Here is a 26,956-nt window from a genome sequence, read left to right on the forward strand (position 1 = left end):
TTTCTTGTGAAATTACCTAGAGGGGCAAGAAAGTTATGAGAGGAAGATTTTTTTTTTTATCAGAAGTCAGACATAAAGTTACATCTATCATACAACAAACACGATCCCTGGCACATAATACATGCCTAAAGATTCTGAGATTCCTTAGAAGTGGGAACATGTCATCACAATCTTGTTATGCATTTATAGAAATTTAATTAATTCACTCAACAACTATTTCTTGAACACCTTCTAAGTGCAGATACTATTATAGACATTGAGATATAGTAGTTAACAAAAAAGACACAGGCCTCTGATTTTGTAAGTGAAGGAGACAGAAAATAAATTAAGTATAATATTAGTAGGATAGAGAGTGATAAATGCTCAGGAGAAAAATAGGGAAGGAGGATATTGAGAGTGGGAGTCCGGGAATGAAAAGGTAATAGGGAATGAATAGGTAGTAGGGAAGTAATGAACAGGGGATATAAACATGGCAGCTAGGGGACACCTCAGTGATAAAACGATTTGAAGCAAATACTCTGAGGAAATCACAAGGATAATCTAGGGGGTATTTCGGAAATAGTATTCCAGGTAGAGAGAATAGCAAATGCAAAGGTCCAGAGGACACAGCATAATTGGCATATTCACAAAACCACACAGTGGCCAGCTTGGCTGGAATAAAGTGAGGGAAAGGAAGCATAATAAGAATGAAGTCCTAGAAGGAACCTGGGGATGAGATCATGTTGAACAGTGTTAAAGTGCTGGCCTGAAATCATATTCCAGCACTTCAACCATTCTCCTTCCAGTGTCCTCAAGTTCCTCATCTTATCATCCTCCTTGTCCCAAGCAGTGATCAGAATTCCCATACAACTATATATTCTTTGTAATACAAAAACTTGGAAGGAACTATTTCTTCCAGGTTAATTTCCAGGAATGGTATGGTCAAAGGATCTGTATATTTAATATGTAAATGGAATAATATCCTTCATATTTTAGGGTATGATAATTTTCCCAATATAAAGAAAAATCTTCCGGGGCGCCTGGGTGGCTCAGTGGTTGGGCCGCTGCCTTCGGCTCAGGTCATGATCTCAGGGACCTGGGAACGAGCCCCACATCAGGCTCTCTGCTCAGCAGGGAGCCTGCTTCCTCCTCTCTCTCTGACTGCCTCTCTGCCTGCTTGTGATCTCTCTCTGTCAAATAAATAAATAAAATCTTTAAAAAAATAAAATAAAGAAAAATCTTCCAATCCGGTAAGAACATGATTCACAGCCAAATGAGTACATTACAGAGACAAGAACAGTGTTTTGGGTTCAGAAAGACCACAATTCCAATATGATTTTCGAGATTACAGCTGAACTTTGTGGTGTCCTTGGGGGGTGGGATTAGGGGTTGGCAATCAAAAAGTCATTTGTTACCACCTCCGTCTTTCTTTTTGGTGGCTGTATGACCCTAGACAATATGCTTCTCGTTTTCTCAATTTCCTCATCTGGAGAATGGAGATGATTATCTTCCTCACAGGAATAAATGAGATAACCTATATGAGGCACATGGTCAAACTTTCCTGGGTTCCCTACAGGGCAGCAACTAGGGAACCCAACTGCAAGGAGCCTTGTGCCAGTGGACATTTAAATAGCAATAGTAGGGGCGCCTGGGTGGCTCAGTGGGTTAAGCCGCTGCCTTCGGCTCAGGTCATGATCGCAGGGTCCTGGGATCGAGCCCCGCATCAGGCTCTCTGCTCAGCTGGGAGCCTGCTTCCTTCTCTCTCTCTCTGCCTGCTTGTGATCTCTCTCTCTCTCTCTCTGTCAAATAAATAAATAAATAAAAATCTTTAAAAAAATAAAAATAAATAGCAATAGTAGGCATAGGCTGGGCCCAAAGCCCTTGCTGTGGAGCTGAGGCTGGAGTGGGCGGGGAACGGCGCTGGAGGCGGGGAGGACGGAGGAGGGAGGAGGCAGCGGCTACGAGAGCAGCTGGCTGGAGGTTCGCACCGGGCGTGTAAGTAAACTGCGATGCTGTCTCGGGTTCGCCGGCCAGTATGCCGCCGCCGGTGCCAGGCTCACACTGCCTCGCGCCCTAGTGCCTCCGAGCCAGCCTCGTGCACCCTCGCCGTCTCCCCGCGGCCCCCGGCCCGCGCCCCTCGGGTCCTGTGGCTGACCCGCGCGGGATGTGACCTCTTGCAGCTGCCTGGCCTCCTCTGCCGCTCGAGGGGCCCCGCCTTTACTTGCGTTTGGGGTTTGGGGGTGGGGAGCGGCACGCGGATCATGGCATTGGAGTTCCCGGGCTTGCAGCGGCCGCCGCAGCCTCATCCACGCACCCCGAGCGCCCCTTCTTCCCAGAGCAGCGGCGGAGAAGGCGAAGCGACCGGCGGGGCCGAGGCAGACGGGGCTCAAGGCGCGCAGGGGGCGGCGGCGGGGCCGAGAATTCGGCCGGAGGCGACACGGTGGTGGCTGGCGACAAGGAGCGGAAAGTGGGGTTGGCGCCCGGCGACGTAGAGCAAGTCACCTTGGCGCTCAGGGCTAGAGCTTTCAAAGTCGCAACCGTAACTGCTGGAGGGCGGCGGCCCCGACGACAGGCTGCGGAAGACTCCGCAGGGCATCCGGCTCCTGGCCAAGACTCCTCCCCACCCCGCCCAGCAGCCCTGTCAAAAGGAACATCGCCAAGTACCGGCGTATCCCAAACTTTGATCTATGACGCCCTAGAGAGACCGCGGGGCTGGACGCTGCTGTACCACGGGCTCGTACTCTTGGAGCTACCTAAGCAGCAGAGCTGGGATTCTCGCAGGAGTGTTCCACCTGTGTCCTAGTGCTCTTTTCACCATGTCACTGTTGTCCCCAGTGACTGACGATGTGGAAAAAGGTAACAGACTGAAACGCTACCTTCTTGGGTGAGACGCTTTGTACAGCTGCTTTTCTGAAAAGTCCCCAGGGAAGGAGTATCTGGCTAGCCCAGTCAGTAGAGCATGAGACTCTTCCCATTATAAGATGAGTAAGTTCTGGGGATCTACTGCATAGCATGATGACTATAGTTAACAATACTGTAGCTGAGAGAGTAGTTCTTAAAAGTTCTCATCACACATGTACACACAGAGGTAATTATGTGAGGTGCTAGATATGTTTATGAACCTTATGTGATAAGTCATTTCCTTTTACCTGTGTATCAAATCGTGACATTATACATCTTAAACTTACACGATGTTTTATGTCAATTATATATCAGTAAAGGAGGAAAAAACACAAATGAAATTCATGATTCTGGACTGGATCCCAGATTGAAAAAATAAGTAACAATGAAGGAAAAACTAAGCAGCAATCGCATTGATAGGAGTGTATTACTGGATCCAATCCCTGAAAGTGTAAATTTTATTTACTGGTATAACCTTAAGCTAAAATTTAAAATTTCTATAAAAAGAAGAAAATGTAAAGAAGCAAATAAAAGTCATTATATGTACCTCCAATTAAAGGTAATTTTTTTTAATTTTTATTAAGATTGTAAGCTTGACAATAGATATTGCTTATTACTTACTAACTATGGCACCCTGCATGAGTTAAAAACTGCATGACCAGGGGGTCTGGGTGGTTCCATCCGTTAAGCATCTGCCTTTGGCTCTCCTCATGATTCCCAGGGTCCAGGGATTCAGTCCTGCATTGCTCTCCCTGCTTGTGCGGAAGTATGCTTCTTCCTCTGCCTCTGCCTGCTGCTCTGCCTACTTGTGCTCTCTAGCTCTCCGTCAAATAAATAAATAAATAAAATCTTAAAAAAAAAAAAACTACATGATCAACTCAATAGAAGCAGAAAAAGCACTAGAGGAAATCCAACACCCATTCAGGATAAAATCAAACTAGAAATATCAAGGTACTCCCTCAACCTGATGAAGAGCCCATTCTACCAGAAAATCCTAAAACTAATAACCTGGGGCGCCTGGGTGGCTCAGTCTATTAAGCATCTGGTCTGCCTTCACGTAGGTCATGATCTCAGGGTCCTGGAATCCAAGCCCCTAAGTCCTGAGGCTCCCTGCATCAGTCTCCCTGCTCAGAGGGAGAGTCTGCTTTTCCCCTTCCCTCTGTCCTTACTGCAGCCTCCCCATCTCCCCATGCTCTCTCTCATTCACTCTCTCTCTCAAATAAATACACAAAATTGTTAAAAATAAAAAATAAAACTGGGGTGCCTGGGTGGCTCAATGGCTTAAAGCCTCTGCCTTCCTCTCAGGTCATGATCCCAAGCTCCTGAGATCATGCCCCACATCGGGCTCTCCGCTCAGCCAGGAGCCTGCTTCCTCCTCTCTCTCTGTCTGCCTCTCTGCCTACTTGTGATCTCTGTCTAATAAATAAATAAAATCTTGAAAAAAATTTTAAAAATAAAAATAATATCCTATTTAGTGGTGAAAGACTGAACATTTCCCCCTATTATTAGGAACAAGGCAAGGATATTTGCTCTTACTGGTTTTATTCAGCGCAGTATGGGAGATACTAGCCACTGCAAAGAAGTATGAAAAAGAAATGGAAGGCATATAGATTGCAAAGGAATAAATAAAACTATATTTGCAGGTAACATGATCTTGTGTGTGGAAAATCCTAAGAAATCTGTAAAAGAAATACTAGTGCTAATACACAAATTTTGAAAGATCAATAATGTCTGTATACTAGAAATGAACAATCAGAAAATGAAACTAAGAAATCAGTTACTGGGAGAGTATGTGCTATCAGTTCCTCAGTGCTGTGAAATGTGTAAGCCTGACCATTCACAGACCTGTACCCCTGGGGCAAATAATACACTATATGTTAATAAAAATAATTAATAAAAACTCCTTTATCTAAATGGGAAAAAAGAAATCAATTCCTTAAGTAGTGTAAAATAGAATAAAATGCTTAGAAATAAACTTGGCAAAATAAGCGCAAGGTTTATTCACTGAAAATTATAAAAGCTGAGAGAAATTAAAGATCTAAATTAATAGACATACATGTCACACTTAACAACTGGAGGACTGCCCTGTTCTCTCTTGCTCCTTCTGGGATTCCAGTTAACTGTGTTAGAATTATTCACTGTATTATCTTTAATTCTTGCTCCCTCTTTTTCAGTATGTTCCATCACTTATTCTCCACAGGCTTCACTCTAGATATTTTCTTCAGACTGTCTTTCATTTTTTCACGTGGAGAACTCACTATGACCCTTAATATCTAACACCACACATTCAGGGTAGTTTGAATTGTCCACCTAGCGCACAGAAGCGAGGTGAGGGTTAAGGACATTAATTAACTCATTCCACGTCACCCAGCCTGAACACATCAAGTCCTTACTGCTGTGCTTGCTCACTCCTGGGTGGTGAATTCTCCCCACCTCTCACCTCCCAGGAGGTACAGGGCAGCCTTCCTATCTTCTGTGCTATATTTCTTTCTCGATTATAAAAATCAGTGATATTTCTTTATTAGCCATGACAGCATCCCATGATCTTTTTCTTGGTTTTTAGTGTTTTCTACTTTGTGTTTTATTTTGTGTTGTCTTTTTTTCTTTTATTGATTTTTATGTGTTTTTTTCCCAATTTCAGAGCATGATACCAAATTAGCTTCTTTCAAAGAACAATACGCTGGGGTGCTTCCCAAGGGAGGTATGATACATGGTATGAACAAAGCAGTTCTGGGATTTGTTCTTCACCCCTGTAGGAGCAAGATAGAGATGCAAAAATGGATGATGCCAGTGAGGGTCCCTGGATAAGATAGTAAGTGGCTGAAGTGTGCAGGGATAGGTGTGAATTGGGAAGATTAAGGGAGTGAATAATGGGTATTTGCAGGTTATTTGTTTTGCTTATTTCAGTCATTATCACATAGCACTTCCGTCTCAGCACATATAAGCCAGCTAGTTGTTTTTAAACAGTCATGCAATACTTTTATGACTTTCATGAACCTGTTCATTTCCTGACAGACACTTAGGTACCAGAATTTTTCTCCTGTGGCATACTGTCACAAAGCTCATTCCACTGCATATGATGCAGTAAATGTGGAGACATGTTTCTGTCATGTAGATCAGGATACGGCACTTTGCAGTCAGAGTATCTCTACTTTGATCCTAATGGGTGTTACTTCTTCTTCCTCCATCCCAGATGCCTTCATGACAACCACTTGGACTGTACCAGGGCCTTATAGGTTCTTGCTGTGCCCAAGATAAGCTTTGGGAGTTTAGGCCATATGAGAGGGATGAGACTCAGGGCTCCAGGCTTTGCTGATCTCCCAACTCCCTCCCTTCACTTCTTCCATGTTGTGATCAAGGTTAAGAAAAGGCTTTCATGAAACTGTTTGTGATCCTGAAACCTAAAATTCTGAAAGTAGACATTGGTCTTGTCACCTTCCTAACCCTAATCTTTCTTCTCTGGCCTGCAATTGAGGTGAGAGGCTCAGCTCACCCAAAGAGCCAAAGGTTACGTGGTAAGGGTGACACCCGTTCACGCAAATGACTGGTTTTTCTCTGTTTTTGTCCCAGTATCCCTGATAATTTTGATAATAAAGAAGGGCACTTCATGTTATGTCAATCCCTGCAAAATCCACTGGAGGTGGATATTAGTTCACTGGTCCACTGAGGAAGAAAGGAAAAGTCAGAGGGTCAGCAGCTTTTGGAGAACAGTGGGGTAGAGGTTCAAATCCTGAAGCTCTCCTCCAAAGCCCAGGATGTGTATGATCCCCAGAGCCATGTAGCTGCAGAGATGGGGAATGTTCTATTACCTTGTTACACCTGGGGGTGGTGTTCTTCTCCCCTAGTATATTAGTCAAATGTTTTTATGCAGAACAGTATAATTTCTTCATCATACAAATCTATTCAATTTTTGAAACAAATTAAATAAAATTAAACATCCATTATAATTAAACATGTATTATAATTAAATATATATTCCATGCCTAATCTTACCATCCAGCCAATAACTTTGCCCTGAATTTAAAAATTCCTGCGAAAAAAATTATCATACTAATTTTATCAGTGAGGGTGTTAAATTCAAATTGTTTTATAAACAAGCTTGTTTTAAAAACATAAATCTATTTCACTGAAATTCAGTTTATTTTTGAGAAACACTAGGTGAAATAAAGAGACTGCACCCAGCTGAACACCTAAGGACACACAAAAGGGTACACACATACCCCAAACATCGACCAGCTCCCTCAGTTCACAGTGCTTGCTATGAGCCGTACCGATCCACATCAGGTGTTAGAATGTTCTAATTCAGATCACTTGTTTTCCACCACTTCAAGGAAACTGACAAATTGTAACCCTTTAGACACCCACTTATACAAGCAAACTTCACATTGATATCAAGTAAACTGCCATAAATATTGTAGTGTTTACATACGTGATCATTTAACAGGTCTGAAACAGCACTACCATTATTAGGTTCCGGTTTTATTTCTAATGAATCAGTATTTTAAAATATCCCAATAAAGCCCGGGTCCAGATGTCTTTACTGTTGAATTCTATCAAATATTTAAAGAACTAGTACCAATCCTTCTCAATCACTTCCAAAAAGTAGAAAAGCAGGGAATATTTCCTAACTCATCCTATGAGGTTAGCATTACCCAGATACCAATGCCAGACAGACACTAAAAGAAAACTACGGACGAATATCTCTTATAAATACAGATACAGAAATCCTCAACAAAGTACTAACAAACTGAATCCAACAGCATATTAGGAAGACTCTACATCATGACCAAGTGGGATTTATGCAAAGATGGTTCAACATTAGAAAATCAACATTATTTTAAAAAAAGAAAATCAATGTATTAAGAAGGACATGGGTTTTGATGAGCACTGGGTGTTATATGTAACCGATGATTTACTAAACTCTACCTCTGAAACTAATGATGCATTATACGTTGGCTAATTGAATTTAAATAATTTTTTTAAAAAACTAAACATAGGGAAGTTCTATTTTTAATTTTTTTAATTGAATTTATTTATTTTCAGCATAACAGTATTCATTATTTTTTCACCACACCCAGTGCTCCATGCAATCTGTGCCCTCTATAATACCCACCACCTGGTACCCCAACCTCCCACCACCCCCCCGCCACTTCAAACCCCTCAGATTGTTTTTCAGAGTCCATAGTCTCTCAGGATTCACCTCCCCTTCCAATTTCCCCCAACTCCCTTCTCCTCTCTAACTCCCCATGTCCTCCATGCTATTTGTTATGCTCCACAAATAAGTGAAGCCCTATGATAATTAGACTCTCTCTGCTTGACTTATTTCACTCAGCATAATCTCTTCCAGTCCCGTCCATGTTGCTACAAAAGTTGGGTATTCATCCTTTCTGATGGAGGCATAATACTCCATAGTGTATATGGACCACATCTTCCTTATCCATTCATCCGTTGAAGGGCATCTTGGTTCTTTCCACAGTTTGGCGACCGTGGCCATTGCTGCTATAAACATTGGGGTACAGATGGCCCTTCTTTTCACTCCATCTGTATCTTTGGGGTAAATACCCAGGAGTGCGATGGCAGGGTCATAGGGAAGTTCTATTTTTAATTTCTTGAGGAATCTCCACACTGTTCTCCAAAGAGGCTGCACCAACTTGCATTCCCACCAACAGTGTAAGAGGGTTCCCCTTTCTCCACATCCCCTCCAACACATGTTGTTTCCTGTTTTGTTAATTTTGGCCATTCTAACTGGTGTAAGGTGATATCTCAATGTAGTTTTAATTGGAATCTCCCTGATGGCTAGTGATGATGAACATTTTTTCATGTGTCTGATAGCCATTTGTATGTCTTCATTGGAGAATGTCTGTTCATATGTTCTTCCTATTTTTTTATATGATTGTCTGTTTTTTGTGTGGGGAATGTTCTATTACCTTGTTACACCTGGGGGTGGTTTCAGGAGTTTAACTTTATAGATCCTGGATATCAACCTTTTGTCTGTACTGTCATTTGCAAATATCTTCTCCCATTCCATGGATTGCCAGTGTGGAGATTCCTTAAGAAATTAAAAATAGAGCTTCCCTATGACCCTGCCACTGCACTACTGGGTATTTACCCCAAAGATACAGATGGAGTGAAAAGAAGGGCCATCTGTACCCCAATGTTTATAGCAGCAATGGCCACGGTCGCCAAACTGTGGAAAGAACCAAGATGCCCTTCAACGGATAAATGGATAAGGAAGATGTGGTCCATATACACTATGGAGTATTATGCCTCCATCAGAAAGGATGAATACCCAACTTTTGTAGCAACATGGACGGGACTGGAAGAGATTATGCTGAGTGAAATAAGTCAAGCAGAGAGAGTCTAATTATCATAGGGCTTCACTTATTTGTGGAGCATAACAAATAGCATGGAGGACATGGGGAGTTAGAGAGGAGAAGGGAGTTGGGGGAAATTGGAAGGGGAGGTGAATCCTGAGAGACTATGGACTCTGAAAAACAATCTGAGGGGTTTGAAGTGGCGGGGGGGTGGGAGGTTGGGGTACCAGGTGGTGGGTATTATAGAGGGCACAGATTGCATGGAGCACTGAGTGTGGTGAAAAAAATAATGAATACTGTTATGCTGAAAATAAATAAATTTAATTAAAAAAAAAACATACAGAGAGTCTGCTTTGCCCTGGTATGTCTACAGCAGTGATTCTAGGGCAAGTGAGGGCAGATGAGCCTTTCTGAAAAGGAGACTTAGGGATGGTAACGTGGGAAGGGGTTGGTGCTGGAGCTGTACCAGCTGGGCATCTCTCAGCCCTCTGATTCCCTCCTCTTGGCTTCTCGGAGACTTGATCACCCATGATATTGAAATGGTACCAAAGCCTAGACACAGCATGGCTGCCTCCCTGCAGACCTATGAAAAGAACATGCCTGAGGTGAGGACTCAGGGCCAGTGCTGAGACTGATGGTGAAGGTGGGAAAGATAAGGTAGAAGAGACAGGTTGGTCTCAGATATCCCCTATTGGGATCCTCACTCTAAATTTTTCCTCACCATAGCTTTTGCCCTCGAACCTGAGCAACAAGACACCCTTTCAGCTGGATGGCCTGTCTGACACTGTGCAGAATGTCGCCGGCATTAAGTACTTGAACCTCTCCAACACTGAGGTGAGGTGTGATACCCAGATCCTTCTTTGAAAGGAAGGTGGGAGTGCTCATGGGATGGTGACAAGTCAGGGAAGTGGATTTTTTGGAAAAGAGAAGAGCTAGGTGTGCAGGGTCATCCTGGCCATCTTTCTCTGCTCCATGTGTTTCCTTCCCATAATTAGAGGTGATGTCTTCAGAGGAGCTGGACAAGGGCAAAAGTCTGCAGCCAGAAGAGATGAGTGCCGACAGAAGCCCCCTATGCACTGCCTTCCCTGATAAACCAACCAACATAAAGTCAGTTGTACACTGTGTCACCCCATGGGACTCTAAACTATGCCTAACGGTACCTATTTGGAGGAGCCAGCAGCTCTGTTCCTTTGCAGGAGACCAGAATCCCTATGCTCTCCTCTTTGTGTCCCTCACCTGTGCTGAAACATCTCCTATTTGGATTAAGAGGCTAGAGTATAGCTTCTGAGCCCTGGCTCAGGCCAACAGACAGAGGGGGAGGTTCACTGAGACTTACTTTTCTTGGCAAGAAGGGCCGGAAGTGGAGCTGAAGCTGCCTAATGTGCCTCAAGTTAAGATGGCTCTTGGATCTGTAATAGGATGAAGAGGTGGGAGAATTTCTGGGTCCATTTATGGGTATCTGAATAGAACAGGGTAAAAAAGGGAGCTGTGGGGAGGAGAAAAACAGTGGAAGAAGAAAAATATGGGTTAGGGGGAAATGCCTTCTACATGATGCTAGGTCCAATACTCCTCTATAGAATGCAAAACATTATTCTCTTATACCTGTGGTTCTCAACTCTGGATATACAGAAAAATCCCCTCCAATGTCCAGATTCAAGAAATTGAATTGAAAAAAAAGAAATAAATTTCATCAGAATATCTAGGGATAGATCCAGTCATCAGTGTTTTTAAGGCTCCCCAACTGATTCTCATGAGCTGTCAAAATCAAAAGCCTTATCTAATAGTATATTAGTTTTCTAAGGCAAAGTCATCACAGACTGAGTGGCTTAAGCAATAGAAATTTATTTCTCACAATTCTGAAAACTAGAAAGCCAAGGTCCAAGTACTTATAGCATTAGTTTCTTCTGAGGCCTCTCTTCTTGCCTTGCAAGTGGTCACCCTCTTACTCCTTTTTCACATGGTCATCCTTCTGTGCACACACACTCTTGTTATGTCTCCATATTTCCTAAACTCCTCTCATAGGTAGATAATCTAATCATACTGGCTTATGGCCTACCCTGATGGTTTCTTTTTAACTTAATTACCTCTTTAAAGGCCTTATCTTCAAATCCAGTCATATGCTGAGGTACAGAGAGTTAAAGCTTCAACATATGAGTTTGGGTGGGACGCAGTTCAGTTGGTACAGATGGTATAAGTAATATCTTGGTCTGAGAAGTTCAGGTGCCTTTTAGCAGCCTTCCTGTGACTACCACACAACAATTTTACAATCACTTTGTTGGGCAGAAGTTGGTCATGTGGCCACACATAGCTGCAAAGGAGACCACCAGTGTGGTCTTTTACTGCCAACACTACTATCCAAAATAAATTTCAGATTCTATTATTTCTTAAAGATTTTAATGATTTATTTGACATGGGGAGAGGGGAGAGAGCAAGCATAAACAGGGGAGAGGGGCAGAGGAAGAGGCAGAAAGAGAAGCAGGCTTCCTGCTGTGCAAGGAGCCAATATGGGTTTCAATCTCAAGACCCTGGGACCACCACCCAATGGGGAAGGCAAACGCTTCACCTACTGATCCACCCAGGTGCCCTGGGATTCTATTTTTAAGGGAGAAGTATAATTGGTATAGAATATATGTTATACTTTTATATCCAAGACAGCTAGAAGCATCAATTATTGGGCTCTTTCTACCCAATTTTCCAACCACAATTTTCATGGGTTCAAATAAAACTTCTATTTTAGAGACACCTAAGCTCACTCTTCTGTCCTCCCAAATCCCCTGTCCCAGACTGCTTGGCTCTTCACAACTTAACATACATATATTTAATCACTGTCATTTATCCATTCAACAAATATTTAGTGGTTAACAAAGACATGAGAGGCACTGTGATAGATACTAGAGATAAAGTAGAAAACCTGACAGACACGGTCCTGTTTCCCATTGAGCTTACATTTTAGAGGGGATGATACCTTCAGGGATGAAATGTTATTAAGAAAATAATATGGGGAAACATGATAGAGAGCCAGTAGGGTGGGGAAGGCAGGGAAGAATTTTCTGAAGAAATGACTTTTATCTGATACTCAGCAAGAAGCAGTCAGCTGTGGGGAGATATGGGACCTTAGGGAACAGGAGAGGGTGCAGCAAGAAGAAAGGCCCTAAAATATGAACACGCTTGGCACATATAGGAAATAGTTTGGATTCCAGTGTGTCTTAGAACAGTGTTGGGAAATGAAGTTAGAGTAGTAGAAGAGGCCAGGTCACAGAAAGCCCTATGGGCCATGATAAGCATTCCAGATTTTGTTCTTACTAAGATGGAGCCACTGGGGCACTTTAAGAAAGAAAGGAATATTATTACAATATACTTTATTAAAGGTCAGTCTGAATGTCTTTTGTGGAACAGACTGAAATATAGGAGCAAGGGAATGAGGTAGGAGACTACTACAGACATGAGAGTGAGAAGTTACAGTGGCATGGACCAAAGTCTCAGCAATGGAAGAAGTGAGAAGGAGTTTAAAGTGAGATTTATTCCAGAAATACTGAACTTGCTGATGAAGTCCATGTTTGAAGTGAGGGATAGAAAGGAACCTAGTGTGTCTTTTGGAATGTGGATCTTTGCAACTGGGTTAGGGTGGTTTTCTTAGATGAAGAACTGAGTCGAGGGTCAGGTTTAGTGCAATTCCAAGAAATTGACAGTTCTGTTTTGATCATGTTGTTTGTGGAGCTTATGAAAAAATCTGGGTGGGGCCACACTGTTGGATATATAAGTCTGAAGCTCCTGATAATATTTTTGGCTACAGCAAAAACAAGAGAGAACAACTATACAATTTAACAGAGTAATTCAATCAGAAAATACTTGATTCTACATATGAGCAGGACCCAGCTCTAGATTTTAGAAGGGATATGAAGACATTTTAAATCAACTTTACTGAGCTATAACTTGTGTTCAATATAATGCATCCATTTTAGGTGTATAATTCAATAAATTTGGATAAATTTATCCATTCATACATGTAACTACCACAGTGGACATAAAGAACATTGATATGAAGGCTTTTAAGATCCCTATCCCTTTCTGGGGCACCTGGGTGGCTCAGTGGGTTAAAGCCTCTGCCTTCAGCCCAGGTCATGGTCCCAGGGTCCTGGGATCGAGCCCCGCATCAAGCTCTCTGCTCAGCAGGGAACCTGCTTCCCCCCCCCCCTCTCTGCCTGCTTCTCTGCCTCCTTTGATCTCTGTCAAATAAATAAAATCTTTAAAAATAAAAAGATCCCTATCACTTTCTTCATGAAGCTCATCATGCTGTTAGAGGGAAAGAAATGCAGACATGTAAGTGAAAGAAAGATATAAGGAAGTAAAGGGTAAGTTTCAATGACTGTAACAGTTCTTGAAGGATGTCACTTTGGTGAGGGTATCCACTGGAAATGCCTGACTATAACGCAAATACATTTGGGGCAGGAAGCTTGCCATCAACATAAAAGGTCAAGGGAGAAGTCAGGCCAGGCCACAAGACTTTCATCTCCTCAAATATCTCACCAATCTTAAATGCCCATAATTATTCACCACTTTGGCTTAAAATATTTGGAATTATCTTTAGACTACAAGTTATAAAATGCACATAAATATTTCAAGAGTGATGTCTGTGGGATACATAGAAAGCCAGCACTCCACTAACATATGCTTATGGTGTCATAGGTAGATTTTCTGGCAACCGCCTCATTAGAGGATAGGGAACTTCAGGACAAATGAGGGATTAGCACAGCAAGTACTCAATATCCTCTTAACTCCTCTGTTTTCTTTTAACCTGACAATAGAAAAACTTCCTTCCTTTGGGATAGCCTGTATCATTTTGTGGTGGCAAGCCTCATAAGGAAGCATGTGACATTCATTTTAGTCCAAAGAAAAGGAGGATTTTATTGGGAGCATGAGTTCATCTAGGGATTGGGGGAAGCCCTAGAAAATGATGTGTGTGTGTGTGTGTGTGTGTGTGTGTGTGTGTGTGTGTCAGGAGGAGGTATAAACAAAGTCCATGGGCTATAAATTTTCAGTATCTATGTTTATTCTTACTGATAGTAACATGTAAAAAGTGGTCATGGTGAGAGAGATGGAGGCTATGTCAAAGCCTAACAGTGTGAGTCCTGATTTATCTAGGTGGGTGGATATAGCTTTGCTACTGTTGAATGTTCAGTCTTCCAGCAACAGAAACCAATGTTGATCACCCAAATGGGACTGGTTGAATAGACTGGGTCTTTTCACTCTGAAAGTGAAAGGCCAATGACTCTTTCAAGAGGAAAATACACGTATTGAAGGTAATGGTTTTCTTGTCAGGTCTTGGCCATCACCTTTATCTGAGAGCATAGTGTTTGATCCACTGTCATGGAATTCTAAGAATACATCATATCAAACAAAGAGACCCACTTTATAGCAACATGTATGGAAATGGACCCATAGACATGGGATTCACTGATCATATGATATATTGCACTACCCAGAAACTCCTGCCTAATAAAAGATTAAAATGGATTGCTGAAAGACCAAATGAAGTTCTGTTTAAAGGTGACATTTTAGTAGAATTGGGAGTCATCATCTAGGACTCTAATGTACACCATGAGTAAAAGACTTTTATGGGGTTCTAATCCTCAAAAAAGATAATACATGGATCTGGAAAACAAGGGAGTATAAGAAGGACATACCATTTGTCATCATTCCAACTGGCCAGGTTGGAGAAATTTGGGTGCCTGGTTTCTATAACTCTGGGTTATTGAACTATAAGCTACAAATTCTACTCATATACTTCGTCTTCCTTGTGCTCATCAACCATCCTGTAAAAGAAGAGTCACCATCCTGGCAGAGGTAATTGACTATTATCAGGAGAGGTATGAACATTATTACACACTGAGAGCAGGAAGAAATATGTTTGGCTACGAAGCAATCCATTGAGTGCTTCTTAGTAGTCCCCTGCCCAGTTTTGACAATAAAAGGATAATGGAGAAACCCACAGCCATAGAAGAATAAAATGACCAGGAATGAGGGTCTAAATAATGCTACTCATAACCCATTACAACCATCAGACTTGGGGACTGAAGATGAAGGGAATATAGAATGGGTAGTGGACGAAAGAGATGAATATTAGTTGTGGCCACACGACCAGATGCAAATATGGGCTGGTAATTATTATCTTCTAAGTTTCCTTCAGTAATACAGAACCACGGGGTTTTCTGAGCATATGTGGAGTAGTAGATCCAATTAGAGCAAATGGTAGAGAAATAGGAACTCAGAATAACGTTGCCTTGATATCCCTTTCAGAGAATGACTTGTTGCCCACCCTGTGGCAATTAATATCAACAGATAGCCTTCAGCTATCAGCGGTTTCTGGGATAACATCTGCTGCAGAAAGCTGTCTTGCCCGTAGTCATGCCCTTCCTATGGTGTTCCTCATGGATGGAGGTAGGGTATAAAGGCCCAGCCATTTAGGCCCAATGCCTGACAAATCTAGTGGAAAGTTTTAGCTCCTCAACTCAACATGGAGAGGGCAAAAGATATCAGACTTGCATCATAGACTGACTTTTCCCTTGGCCTAATCCTACTTCTTCCTCCCCCAATCTATAGTTTTTTTTTTTTTTTATCCCAATGGAACTCTATAATAAATATCAAGCATATTAAATTCAATCTTAAACATTATTTCCTTAGCTCACCTTAGGACCCCTCCCAGAGAACTTGCATATTTGTCTGTTTTGTTTAATGTTATATTTCTAGCATCTAGAAGAGTGTCTGTAACATAGTAGAACCTCAATAATTATTGGTTGAATGGACATGTAAAATGGCACAACCACTTTGAAGAATAGTTTGGAAGTTCTTAAAAAGTTAAACTTACACTCTACCTACCATATAATATATCTATTCTACTCCTAGATAATTATTCAAGAGAAATGAAAGGTTATGTCCACCCAAATACTTGTGCATAAGTTTCATAACAGCTGTACTCATATAGCTCAAAACTAGAAACAAGTGAAACATCTACCACTTGGTGAATGCAAAAACAAATTGTGAAGTACTGCTCAGCAATAAAAGGAAGAAACTATTTATACACTTAATGATATGGATGAATCTCAAAATATTTTTGCAAAATTGAATCATCTAGAAGAAAAAGAGTATAAGATTATATTTTTCCATTTATATAAAAGTATAGAACATGATGGGGTACCTGGGTGGCTCAGTGGGTTAAGCCTCTGCCTTCGGCTCAGGTCATATCCCAGGGTCCTGGGATTGAGCCCCACATCCGGCTCTCTGCTCAGCAAGAAGCCGGCTTCCCCCTCTCTCTCTGCTTGCCTCTCTGCCTACTTGTGATATCTCTCTCTCTCTCTCTGTCAAATAAATAAAATCTTTTTTTTTTAAAGTATAGAACATGCAAACTGACTTACAGTAACAGAAAGCAAATTAGGGCTTGTCTGAGGGTGGTAGAAGGTTTGTAGAGGGAGTGAGGAAGAATTAGAAAAGAGCATGAGAAATTTAGGAGGATTAATTAATATGTTCATTATCTTTACAGCAGTTATGACTGCATTCATCTGTCAAAACTTAACAAGTCATACACTTTAAATATATAGTGTTAATTGTATATCAATTATACATCAAAAAGTCTGTTAAAATAGTTATTGATGGATAAAAGAATGAATTCATAACCTAGGACAGTTGTTTCCCAGAAACCTACCTCAAATGTATATTCTCTGTTTTACATTTCACAATTGAATAACCAGACCCCTAAATTTTCAGTCTCTGAGAATCTTAGGAATGGACTTTAGAAACATAATTGACCCTTCTATCCTTAACCTTTTATATGGAAGACTCAACAAGCACAGCCCCACCCCAAACCTTGGATTAAAAAAAAAAAAAAACTGGTATGAAAGATCTGGCCAAGACTAGGCAGGAGTGAAGACAGTTGATATTTCATGGGCAAAAATGAACTTTCTGAAATTGTTGGCAGTAGGCAGGAAAACCATAGCTCCAACTTACACCATCTGTTGAGAAAAGACATTGATCCATGGGCTGAAAAATCCCTGTGGTGAAGAAGAACTATCTTTGAAGTTATGAGAAGGAAATGAGAGAATCAATGTGACAATGAAAAAAATATGCAATTCTCCCATACTTTAAAGAGGGGAGATATAAAAAAGGATCCTCTATGTGCTAGAACAAGGTAATGTATATGAGGATTCAGTGATAGGAAGCTGAGAGAAGGAAATGGTTCCACCTAGGACAGAGTTTTGGCGAGAAGAGATGGTTCATGAAGGACAGGGACTGATACTCTTCCATCTCATAAATCTTCAGGGAAGAGAGGCAAGACTGCCTAATGAAGAGTCTGGTGATGTTTTAATGTGCACTGAGCCAGGTAACCTCTTCCATTGTATACCTGAGGATAATATAAAAGGCACCTTGAATAATTTTTGTAATTAAATTTACCATTAGTAGAGAAGTGAGAGATAGATTTCAGCACCTGCTGCCAAAAATGGCCCTAAATGTCCCAATAATATTGTGCTTCAATAAAGTTGTCACCCTGTATTGCAAAATATTTCAACCAAAGTTGAGGGGTTAAATACAGGCCTTCAGAGAAATGGAATAATTCTGAAGAAACGTGGAGAGAAGTTTCAAACTTGCTGCAAGCACAGCTGTGGCAGATGCACCAGTCTTCTTCAGAGAGGTTTTAAAAACATGGAATGGATTTAGACAGGTGCCTGCTGCTTCCCACTCCTACCCTGTGCTTGTTCTACGCTGTGCCTGTTTAGTTGGCTGCCCGCCAGTCCTAAGAAGAAAAGATCTAAATTGCTCTGGTCTTTTTTTAGCAGCTTGGTTTTTATTTATTTTTTTATTTTTTTTAAGATTTTATTTATTTATTTGATAGACAGAGATCACAAGCAGGCACAGAGGCAGGCAGAGAGAGAGGAGGAAGCAGGCTCCCTGCTGAGCAGAGAGCCCGATGTGGGGCTCGATCCCAGGACCCTGGGACCATGACCTGAGCCGAAAGCAAAGGCTTTAACCCACTGAGCCACCCAGGCACCCCTGGCAGCTTGGTTTTTAAAATGAACATTTACCAACTTTACCCCACTCCAGTGCCTAAAGAATGACGAACTACCTGTTGTAGAATGAGATGCAATGGCTATTACAGGAACCAGTAAAATAGAGTGAGGATGCAAGAAAATTGGGGTTAATGTTGATCTGAGGTAGGAATCCTAACTGTTTCAAGTAGCACAAAATATAAGGGTGATTAAAGGCTCTGCTTTAGGGGCACCTGGGTGGCTCAGTTGGTTAAGCAACTGCCTTCAGCTCAGGTCATGATCCTGGAGTCCCAGGATCTAGTCCCATATTGGGGGGGGGCGGTCCCTGCTCAGTGGGGAGTCTGCTTCTCCCTCTGACCCTCTCCCCTCTCATACTTTCTCTATCTCTCAATTAAATAAATAAAATCTTAAAAAAAATAAAGGCTCTATTTTAGATGCTTTTACCAAATCCCCCAGTAATCAGATCCATACTCTGGTCTCTGCCTTGGAAGGTACCTATGACTCCCAGTTTTTTAGTCTTTTAGGATTCTGCAATTTGTTTCTTAGGCAGTTGGTATTTAGTTTCTGTGGTCTGCTCAGTGTCTGTTTTCCAATTTCCAAAATTTTGCTCAGATTATTTTGTCTTCTGTCCTTTTCCCCAACTTTTCTTCATTTGAAGAGGTTTTCTACTGAGATCAAAAAAGCATTTGTATTCCATTTTCCGTGAATAAGCAGAAGTTCATGAATAGATTTTTTTCTAATAGTTCACTGTGCTTTCATTTCTGGAATAAATCCTTTGTGATCTTATTTCTTTATAAGATATTGGTTAGTTCAGTTTGGTATTATTTTACTTAGAATTTTTACATATATAATTATACATGTACTATAATTTCCTTTGCTTATACTGTCTTTTTCTAATGTTTAGTGTCCAATTTTACTAGAATTACAAGAGAAGATTTTTAAATCTTATTGACTTTAATGATAAATGTTTTCTCATCTGGACTAATTTGTGGATATAAATATATCTGAATAAATAAAAAGAATAGTCTTAACATGTGGAAAGGGACCATTACTATTTCAAAAGCACTGCTCTATGAAAAGAGGCAAAAAAAAAAAAAAACCCTCCTCAGTACATGGACTATTACCAATGAAACTGGGATAAAATGTTGCTTTGTTCAGGGGACTTCATTAAACTGGCTTTGTTATTATAATGTATATCTTGAGGAAAAGCCAATAAATTATGTTTTTTTATTAGGTATCAGTGTTTTTTAAGTTTTTATCTAAATTCCAGTTAGTTAACATACAGTGTAATATTAGTTTCAAGTGTACAATATAGTGATTCAGAATGGCTAAAATTAACAACACGAAACAAGTATTGGTTAGAATGTGGAGAAAAGGGAACGCTCTTGCACTGTTGGTGGGAATGCAAACTGGCACAGTCACTCAGGAAAACAATAAATTATAAGTGAATAGAGTCTTGCCCATTCACTTCCATGGTGCTATTGTAAAATAAAAGTAAAGCCCTGAGTGGATCTTCACAGTGCTCAGCTTTCCTCCCAGGTCAGGCCAGAACAACTCTTCACAGTGGCAGACCCAGGAGAGAGTCCCAACATTCTCCTTTATCTTTCCTTCCACCCTGACTTGATATCTACTACAATTATTCCTCTGCATATGTTATCCCTTAAAATGCACTGCCTTCATACTAGGCATTTAGATTCAGGTGAGAATCATGGTGGTTAATTTTATGTGTCAACTTGACAAGGCCACAGGGTGCCCAGATATTTTGGTAAAATGCTGTTTCTGGGTGTGCCTATGAGGATGTTTCTGGATGAGGTTAGCATTTGAGTTGATAAACTGAGTAAAGCAGATTTCCCTCTTCAGTGTGGGTAGGCACCTAATTGGTTGAGTGCTGGAGCTGGAATTCTTCCAAGAGGTAAGCCTACATCATTGGACAGTGTTTCACTTCCAGTTATTTAGATAGTGGAAATGAGTAACCAGAGCAATCTCTTGAGGACCTACAGCCCCCAGGCTTTCCCTTTTGACTACTTCTTCCTATTGAGTAAGCTAGATCACTTTCAGAAGCTTCACTTAATCTTTAATTATCCCTCAGGCCACCTATGTAAGATGCTCAAGGAGTGTAGGTAGAAGTTTTTCTGAAGATACAAAGGCCAAGATCTCCAGAATGCCTCTCTGAAACTCATCAAGTTAGAGCCAAGCATAGGTTTCCCTTCCATAAATTTATGCTGAATCACTTGGGAGCACTGGCTGCATACCTGGGGCCCTGGTCTGCCAGGGGCTATTAACCGTTAAAGGGAAGAAAGATACATGCCTGGAATATCACTATAATTCATTCATTCATTCATTTATTCGTTCATTCATTCATCCAAGTATGTCAAGCATAATGATAAGAAGGGAAAATAGGACCATTAAAAAAATCAGGCAATGCCCTTGTCTTCCTGAAGCTTCAGAGTCTATACAGAGAAAGAAAGGTTCTGGGGTAAGGGAAGTGTTTGGGTCCCTATAGTGTCTAACCCCAGTTTATAAAGTCAACTCTTCCCCTTCTGCATAGACAAAGCTGGGACATGAACTAGAACAGAAAGCTGTTCACCAGGAGCCTGTCCATTGTGTAAATAAAAGGTTGAGGAACTAGATTTCTCAAAATTCCACCCAATAAAACCCTTAGTCCTTATTATAAAACACTTAAATTTCATTTAATTCTTTAAACAATCTGAGGAGTGTAACTAATTATTTTATCTCTATATCTAATTAGAAAGTTAAGGTTAAAGAAGATTGAGTGTCTTAAAAGAAAATAGGAGGCATATTGATAATAAGAAAGTGTTAAACTTTAAGCTATGAAATCTTAACTAATACAATATACTGGCTCCCATCCTTTAGGTCCAGGTCAAGGTAGTGGCAAAGCAAATTTCTCAGTCCAAAGCTTGGAAGTTACTGGCCCTTAGAGAGTCATATGAACTGGAGAAGCTATAGTATATTGAAAGCCTAACGTGCCATCTTCCTGCCTGATCTGTGTAATTGTTCCTGTCTCTGTTCTGTTGTCTCATAATAATGCCATATTAACACTGGGCCTTATTTTGACTGGATTATTTCTCCCAAAAGTCATATGTTAAAGTCCTAATTCCCAGTGCCTCAGAATATGACTACATCTGGAAATGGGATCTTTAAAGACATGATTAAGTTAAAGTGAGGCTGTTATATGCCTTAATCCATTCTGACTGGTGTCTTCATACTAAGAGGAGCTTAAAAAATGCAGAATCAGACCCATAAATACAGAGAACAAACAATTGTTGCCAGAGGGGAAGGGAAATGGGAAATGGGCAAAATGAGTGAAGAGGAGTGGAAGATACAGACTTTCAGTTATGGATAGAATGTCACAGGAATAAAAGGCACAGCATAGGGAATATAGTCAGTGATATTATAATAGCACTGTATGATGACACTTGTGCACATAGCACAACCTATACAGAAGTTGAACCACTATGTTGTACACCTGAAACTAACATAAAATTGTGTGTCAACTATACTCAAATATAAAAAATTTTAAATAAGTAAATCCATTTTGTTTGTTTTTTTTTTAGGAGAGATCACAAGTTGGCAGAGAGGCAAGCAGAGAGAGAGAGAGGAGGAAGCAGGCTCCCTGCTGAGCAGAGAGCCCAATGCGGGACTCAATCCCAGAACCCTGAGATCATGGCCTGAGCCAAAGGCAGAGGCTTAACCCACTGAGCCACCACCCAGGCGCCCCCATTTTGGTTCTCTCTTTTTTTTTTTTTTTAATTTTCAGCATTACAGTATTCCTTGTTTTTGCACCACACCCAGTGCTCTATGCAATCCGTGCCCTCTCTAATGCCCACCACCTGGTACCCCGACCTCCCACCCCCCGCTGCTTCAAACCCCTCAGATTGTTTTTCAGAGTCCATAGTCTCTCATGGTTCACCTCCCCTTCCAATTTCCCCAACTCCCTTCTCCTCTCTAACTCCTCTTGTCCTCATTTTGGTTCTTTTTTAAAGGCGCTTAAGACACACAGACGCCAGGATCATGTGTGCATAGAGACCATCATGTGAAAAGACAGCAAGAGGGCACCCATCTGCAAACCAGGGAGAAAAGCCTCAGAAGAAACCAAACATAACAATACCTGATTTTGGACATCTAACCTCCAGAACCATAAGAAACAAATTTCTGTTGTTAAACTACCTAGTCTGAAGTATTTTTGTTATGGCAGCCTAAATAGTCTAATACAAGCATTATAAACATGTTGCAGAGTTTTGCAGGTTATAAAGCAGGTATAATAGCCTGACACAGAAAAGATGAAAATAGTGATGATCAATGACCAGTAAAACTAAGAGAAAGATGTTTTATTTATATTACTGTCAGGCACCCCCCCCCATGTGTATTAGAGTGTGCTGACAGGCACTCATTGATGTAACTAAACATTTTCTTAATCCTAAAAAATTCCTGGTAATCATCTCAGAGGAAAAAATATATGATATGACTATCAGGTCTGACAGGAGAAAATCTGACTTTTCTCAAGAAAAGTTATAATTAGAATTTCAGTGTTCTGATGAAAGAAGCTGATCTCGATCACCATCAAAATGTCTAAGTATGCTCTAGTTCCATCCATGTTGTCGCAAATGGCAAGATTTCATTTCTTTTGATGGCTGCATAGTATTCCATTGTGTATATGTACCACATCTTCTTGCTTAGCGAAAGAAGTCAAGCAGAGAAAGACAACTATCATATGATCTCCCTGATATGAGGAAGTGGTGATGCAACATGGGGGCTTAAGTGGGTAGGAGAAGAATCAATGAAACAAGATGGGTTGGGAGGGAGACAAACCATAAGTGACTCTTAATCTTACAAAACAAACTGAGGGTTGCTGGGGGGAGGGGGGTTAGGAGAAGGGGGGTGGGATTATGGACATTGGGGAGGGTATGTGCTTTGGTGAGTGCTGTGAAGTGTGTAAACCTGGCGATTCACAGACCTGTACCCCTGGGGATAAAAATTAAATTAATTAATTAATTAATTAATTTAAAAAATGTCTAAGTATGGCTTGAGCATAAGTGGGATAGGTGCAATTCTGCTATGTCTTACACTGTGATCTGTCCATCTGTAAGTATTTACAGAGACTAGCGTTGGGCCAGGCATCAGATCTTGATGTCAGACTCCTGTTACTGTACATAGAGGCTTCCTAAATCCAGTTTGAAGTTTCATAATAGGTTTTATTGTAAATACATGGCTCCATTTCCATAACCTGCATTTACATGTGTTCCATAAATTTCTTCCAAAATTATCTATAGAACACCAATTTTCACAAATTATAGTCACTTGAAAAAAAATCACAACTTCCTTCAGTAGTCTTAGAACTACAAACACACAGTCTGTTGTCATCCTTACTAAAATATTCAAATTTAACCATGGTACAAAATTTACTCTGTTGAATTTTCTTCAGCTTATTTATGTAACTATGTTATACTGCAGGTACTTGGCAAAATAATACCATTGCTTTTACAACACTTTTTTCCCAAGTCAGCAAACCAGTAAGGCCACATCAAATTTATTATGGATATACATACAAAAGCTTCAGTTTTCCACACAAATCAGCAGAAGAGGTTTTCATAAAACTGCAGTTTAAAAAAAACTGCATTGTATATTCTTCTTTGTTCTTTCTAGGAAAGTTCATAGTATATCTTATATACACAATAATACCTAATTCAGATTCTACTCATTTTTAATCTTTGTAATTCCAGCAAGAGCCAGGTATTATGTTTAAATTCTGCAATATTTCTTTTTTTGGTATTTATCTAAAAGGAGATGTTTTCAACTATCATTTAACATTATATACCACATATTATATAAATGAATATTACATATATTATTACAATTATATTTATACATTAAAATAAGTCTAAGGGTCTTAATTATTTTCAATTTTGTTTTATTAGTTTTAATTACTGTTAGTACCTGAAATTCTTTAAATGGCATTTCAAAGAGGTCCTCCATTATCTCAACTTTTCAGAAACTGAAGATGGCTGTCCATTTAGTCTGAAAAAGGAAGACTGAATTAATATTAATTTTTTTTGAGAATCTAGTGGGTGATCAAAACACAAAGTTTGGATCCAGAGTGTCTGGAAGCAATCCCTGGCTTGACATCTATAAATTCTATCTTCTTAGGCAAGTGACTTAACACATATGTGTTTCAACTTCCTCATCTGTGAAAACTGAAAAAATAAAGATAGTACATACTCCATAGAATTCCCCCTATTAAATGAGTTAATATTTTTAAGCCCTTGACTCATAGTAATTATTATACTTCTTTTTTAGATTAACAGCTAAAATTCACTTACTTGATTCACTTTAGTTTCCTTTAGAATTCCACAAAATTAAATCAACAATGCTTCTCTGTAACCACTCCTTAGGCCTTTGAAGTAATCACCACAATATGGCAATTGTTATGGTTTTAGGGAGGACCCATTTCATTATTGTGTATTAATTTGTGTCTTAAATTTCATGTATTATTAGAAAAATAACAGAATTAGCACATTAAAAAAGGGGTGAGGCAGGCAAAGCCCAACTTTGTGTGCTGAGGAAAGTCGCTTGGAGCCACCACCATCACTAGGGAGCCCAGGAATGTTGGCAATCTCAGATCTCCAGATCTCATGAAGAGAATGGTCTCCTAAAACATGCAGATTGGGAGAATCCTGCTGTTGTTGTACCCAACTATTACCAAGCTGACCCAGCATTTAAGCACTGTGGGATCCTAAGGCTGTTGTCACATAAATACTGTCATCATGTGAACACTACAATTATGTGGCAGGCCCACACATAGGGGTCATGTCAATACCATGGGCTTCTAAACCCTAAGGTCACCTGGTCTCTCTGAACCGGTTGCCACTATGATCATATGGTAGATTCAGCATCAAGTCACTACAGAATCACGGACTCTTAAATCCTACCCATCAGGTGATTTTTTTCCCTGTCATGTGGCATGTGGAAACTTCAGCTCTCAAAATCGCATGGGTGTCCTGTTTCCGAGGTCATAAGGATGATGGTCATATATCAGGCTCTGTTGTCTCTATCACTAAAGATTGTGGACTACCAAACTGTAAATCTAGGAGTCAGCAACCATGTGGCGCCTATCATTACGTAGCAGTCACGTGAGCACAGCAGCTACCCAATCGCTTTTGGTTACCTATATCCTACGGTCACGCGAGGCTCAGATTTCTCAGTCACGTGAAAATCGAAGGCTCCTGAACCCTGAAGTCACTTAGATCTTTCTGTTATGTGGACCCTGCCGGTCAAGTCTCTGGAAGTCAGGTAGACCCCCCGATAGCTGTGGGTTATGGGGATCCTGCAGTCCCATGATTCCGCTATAGTCGTGTGCGAGTGTCTGTGTTTTTAAGTGTGTGGAGTCTCCTGAAGTGTGAGAAGTGTGGCTCAACTTAGCTTTCTGAGGAGTCAGACCTATACATAAAGAAGACCCTGTGGTCTGCACTCTGGCAAAGGGAGAATTTTCCTGAGACTCTGGTTCAGATTTTTTCCTTTCCACCAACTTTTATATACTGGCGTGGCAAGCGGCACTTGGGTGGGCGGGGCACCAGTAAATACTTGATCTTTACTCAGAGTTGGCTTGAGAAGATGCCCCTGGGGGTCATGTACTTCTCTCAATGGCCAGTCTCTAGAAATGCGGTGGGACCCTGTTGCCATTCCTCTTCCCCAGCCCCACACTGAAGCCCTACCTTTTTTTTTTTTTTTTTTTTAAGATTTTATATATTTGACACAGAGAAAGAGCACACGAGCAGGGGGAGCGGCGGGAAGGCAGAGGCAGAGGGAGAAGCAGGCTCCCTGGGAGGGAGCCCCATGTGGGGCTCGATCCGAGGACCCTGGGATCATGTCTCAGCCGAAGGCTGCCACCTAATTGAGCCTCCAAGGTGCCCCTAAACCCTGCTCTTGATTATCACCCTGCCGTATTAGCTTGTCTGTTTTGGACTCCCCTGCCATTGTCTGTTATCAAAGATACCAGAGACCTCCTAGATGCCAATTTGTATAAATGACTCCAAATCTGATTTTAATTTCTTTCTTATTTGATTCTGTGGAGAGAGGGAAGAAGAGACTTTCAAAGAATCAGATATTTTGGGGGCGCCTGGGTGGCTAAGTGGGTTAAGCCTCTGCCTCAGGTCATGATCTCGGGGTCCTGGGATCGAGCCCCGCATCGGGCTCTCTTCTCAGCAGGGATTCTGTATCTCTTTCTCTCTACCTGCCTCTCTGCCTACTTGTGATCTCTCTCTGTCAAATAAATAAATAAAAATCTTTAATTAAAAAAATCAGATATTTTTTCAATGAAAGTGTGAAAGTTCAAGTGTATTCAAAAATATTTTTAAGTGTCACAGTAGCCATTATCTCAAGTTTTAGAATGTTTTAATTAGATTTACTTTGTAGTCCAACAGGTTTTCAAAGTGCACATTGGGTGCATATATTTTTGTACTAGGGATCTCTAAGTAGCTTAAACTAATCCAACCAGACACTATTAGCTTCTGATTTTTCTCCTGATTTTCTAACCATTGCTTCGTAGAATCCTTGAAAACTCTTTTCCTTCCTCCTGTTCTTCATGTGGAAAAAATAGTAAATTTATTTAAGAAAAACATATTAAGTAAAATTATGGGTGATACATAAAAATCACACAGGTGGTAGCAGATGAGTAAAATTCAGCAAATAAAGGACTGTGTTTACATT

General features: G+C 40.7%; 1 protein-coding gene across 2 annotated transcripts in view; it reads left to right on the top strand.

The window, feature by feature from the left end:
• Positions 1 to 1,893: 1,893 nt before the first annotated feature.
• The window catches only part of LOC309856823 (nuclear RNA export factor 2-like), a 55,329-nt gene continuing 30,266 nt past the window's right edge, over positions 1,894 to 26,956 (top strand). Inside the window, exons 1-2 of one of the 2 annotated variants that reach the window (XM_082718449.1) lie at positions 1,894 to 2,835; positions 9,921 to 10,028. Coding sequence is in view for 1 of the 2 variants with exons in the window: in XM_082718448.1 (XP_082574574.1) it covers positions 25,506 to 25,540 (35 nt within the window). In the remaining variant the exon portion in view is untranslated. Of the gene's footprint in view, positions 2,836 to 9,920; positions 10,029 to 25,464; positions 25,541 to 26,956 lie in introns of those variants that run through there. The other variant, XM_082718448.1, reaches the window with a different exon arrangement.

This window comes from Mustela nivalis, assembly GCF_964662115.1.
Source record: "Mustela nivalis genome assembly, chromosome: X".
Lineage (NCBI taxonomy): Eukaryota > Metazoa > Chordata > Mammalia > Carnivora > Mustelidae > Mustela > Mustela nivalis.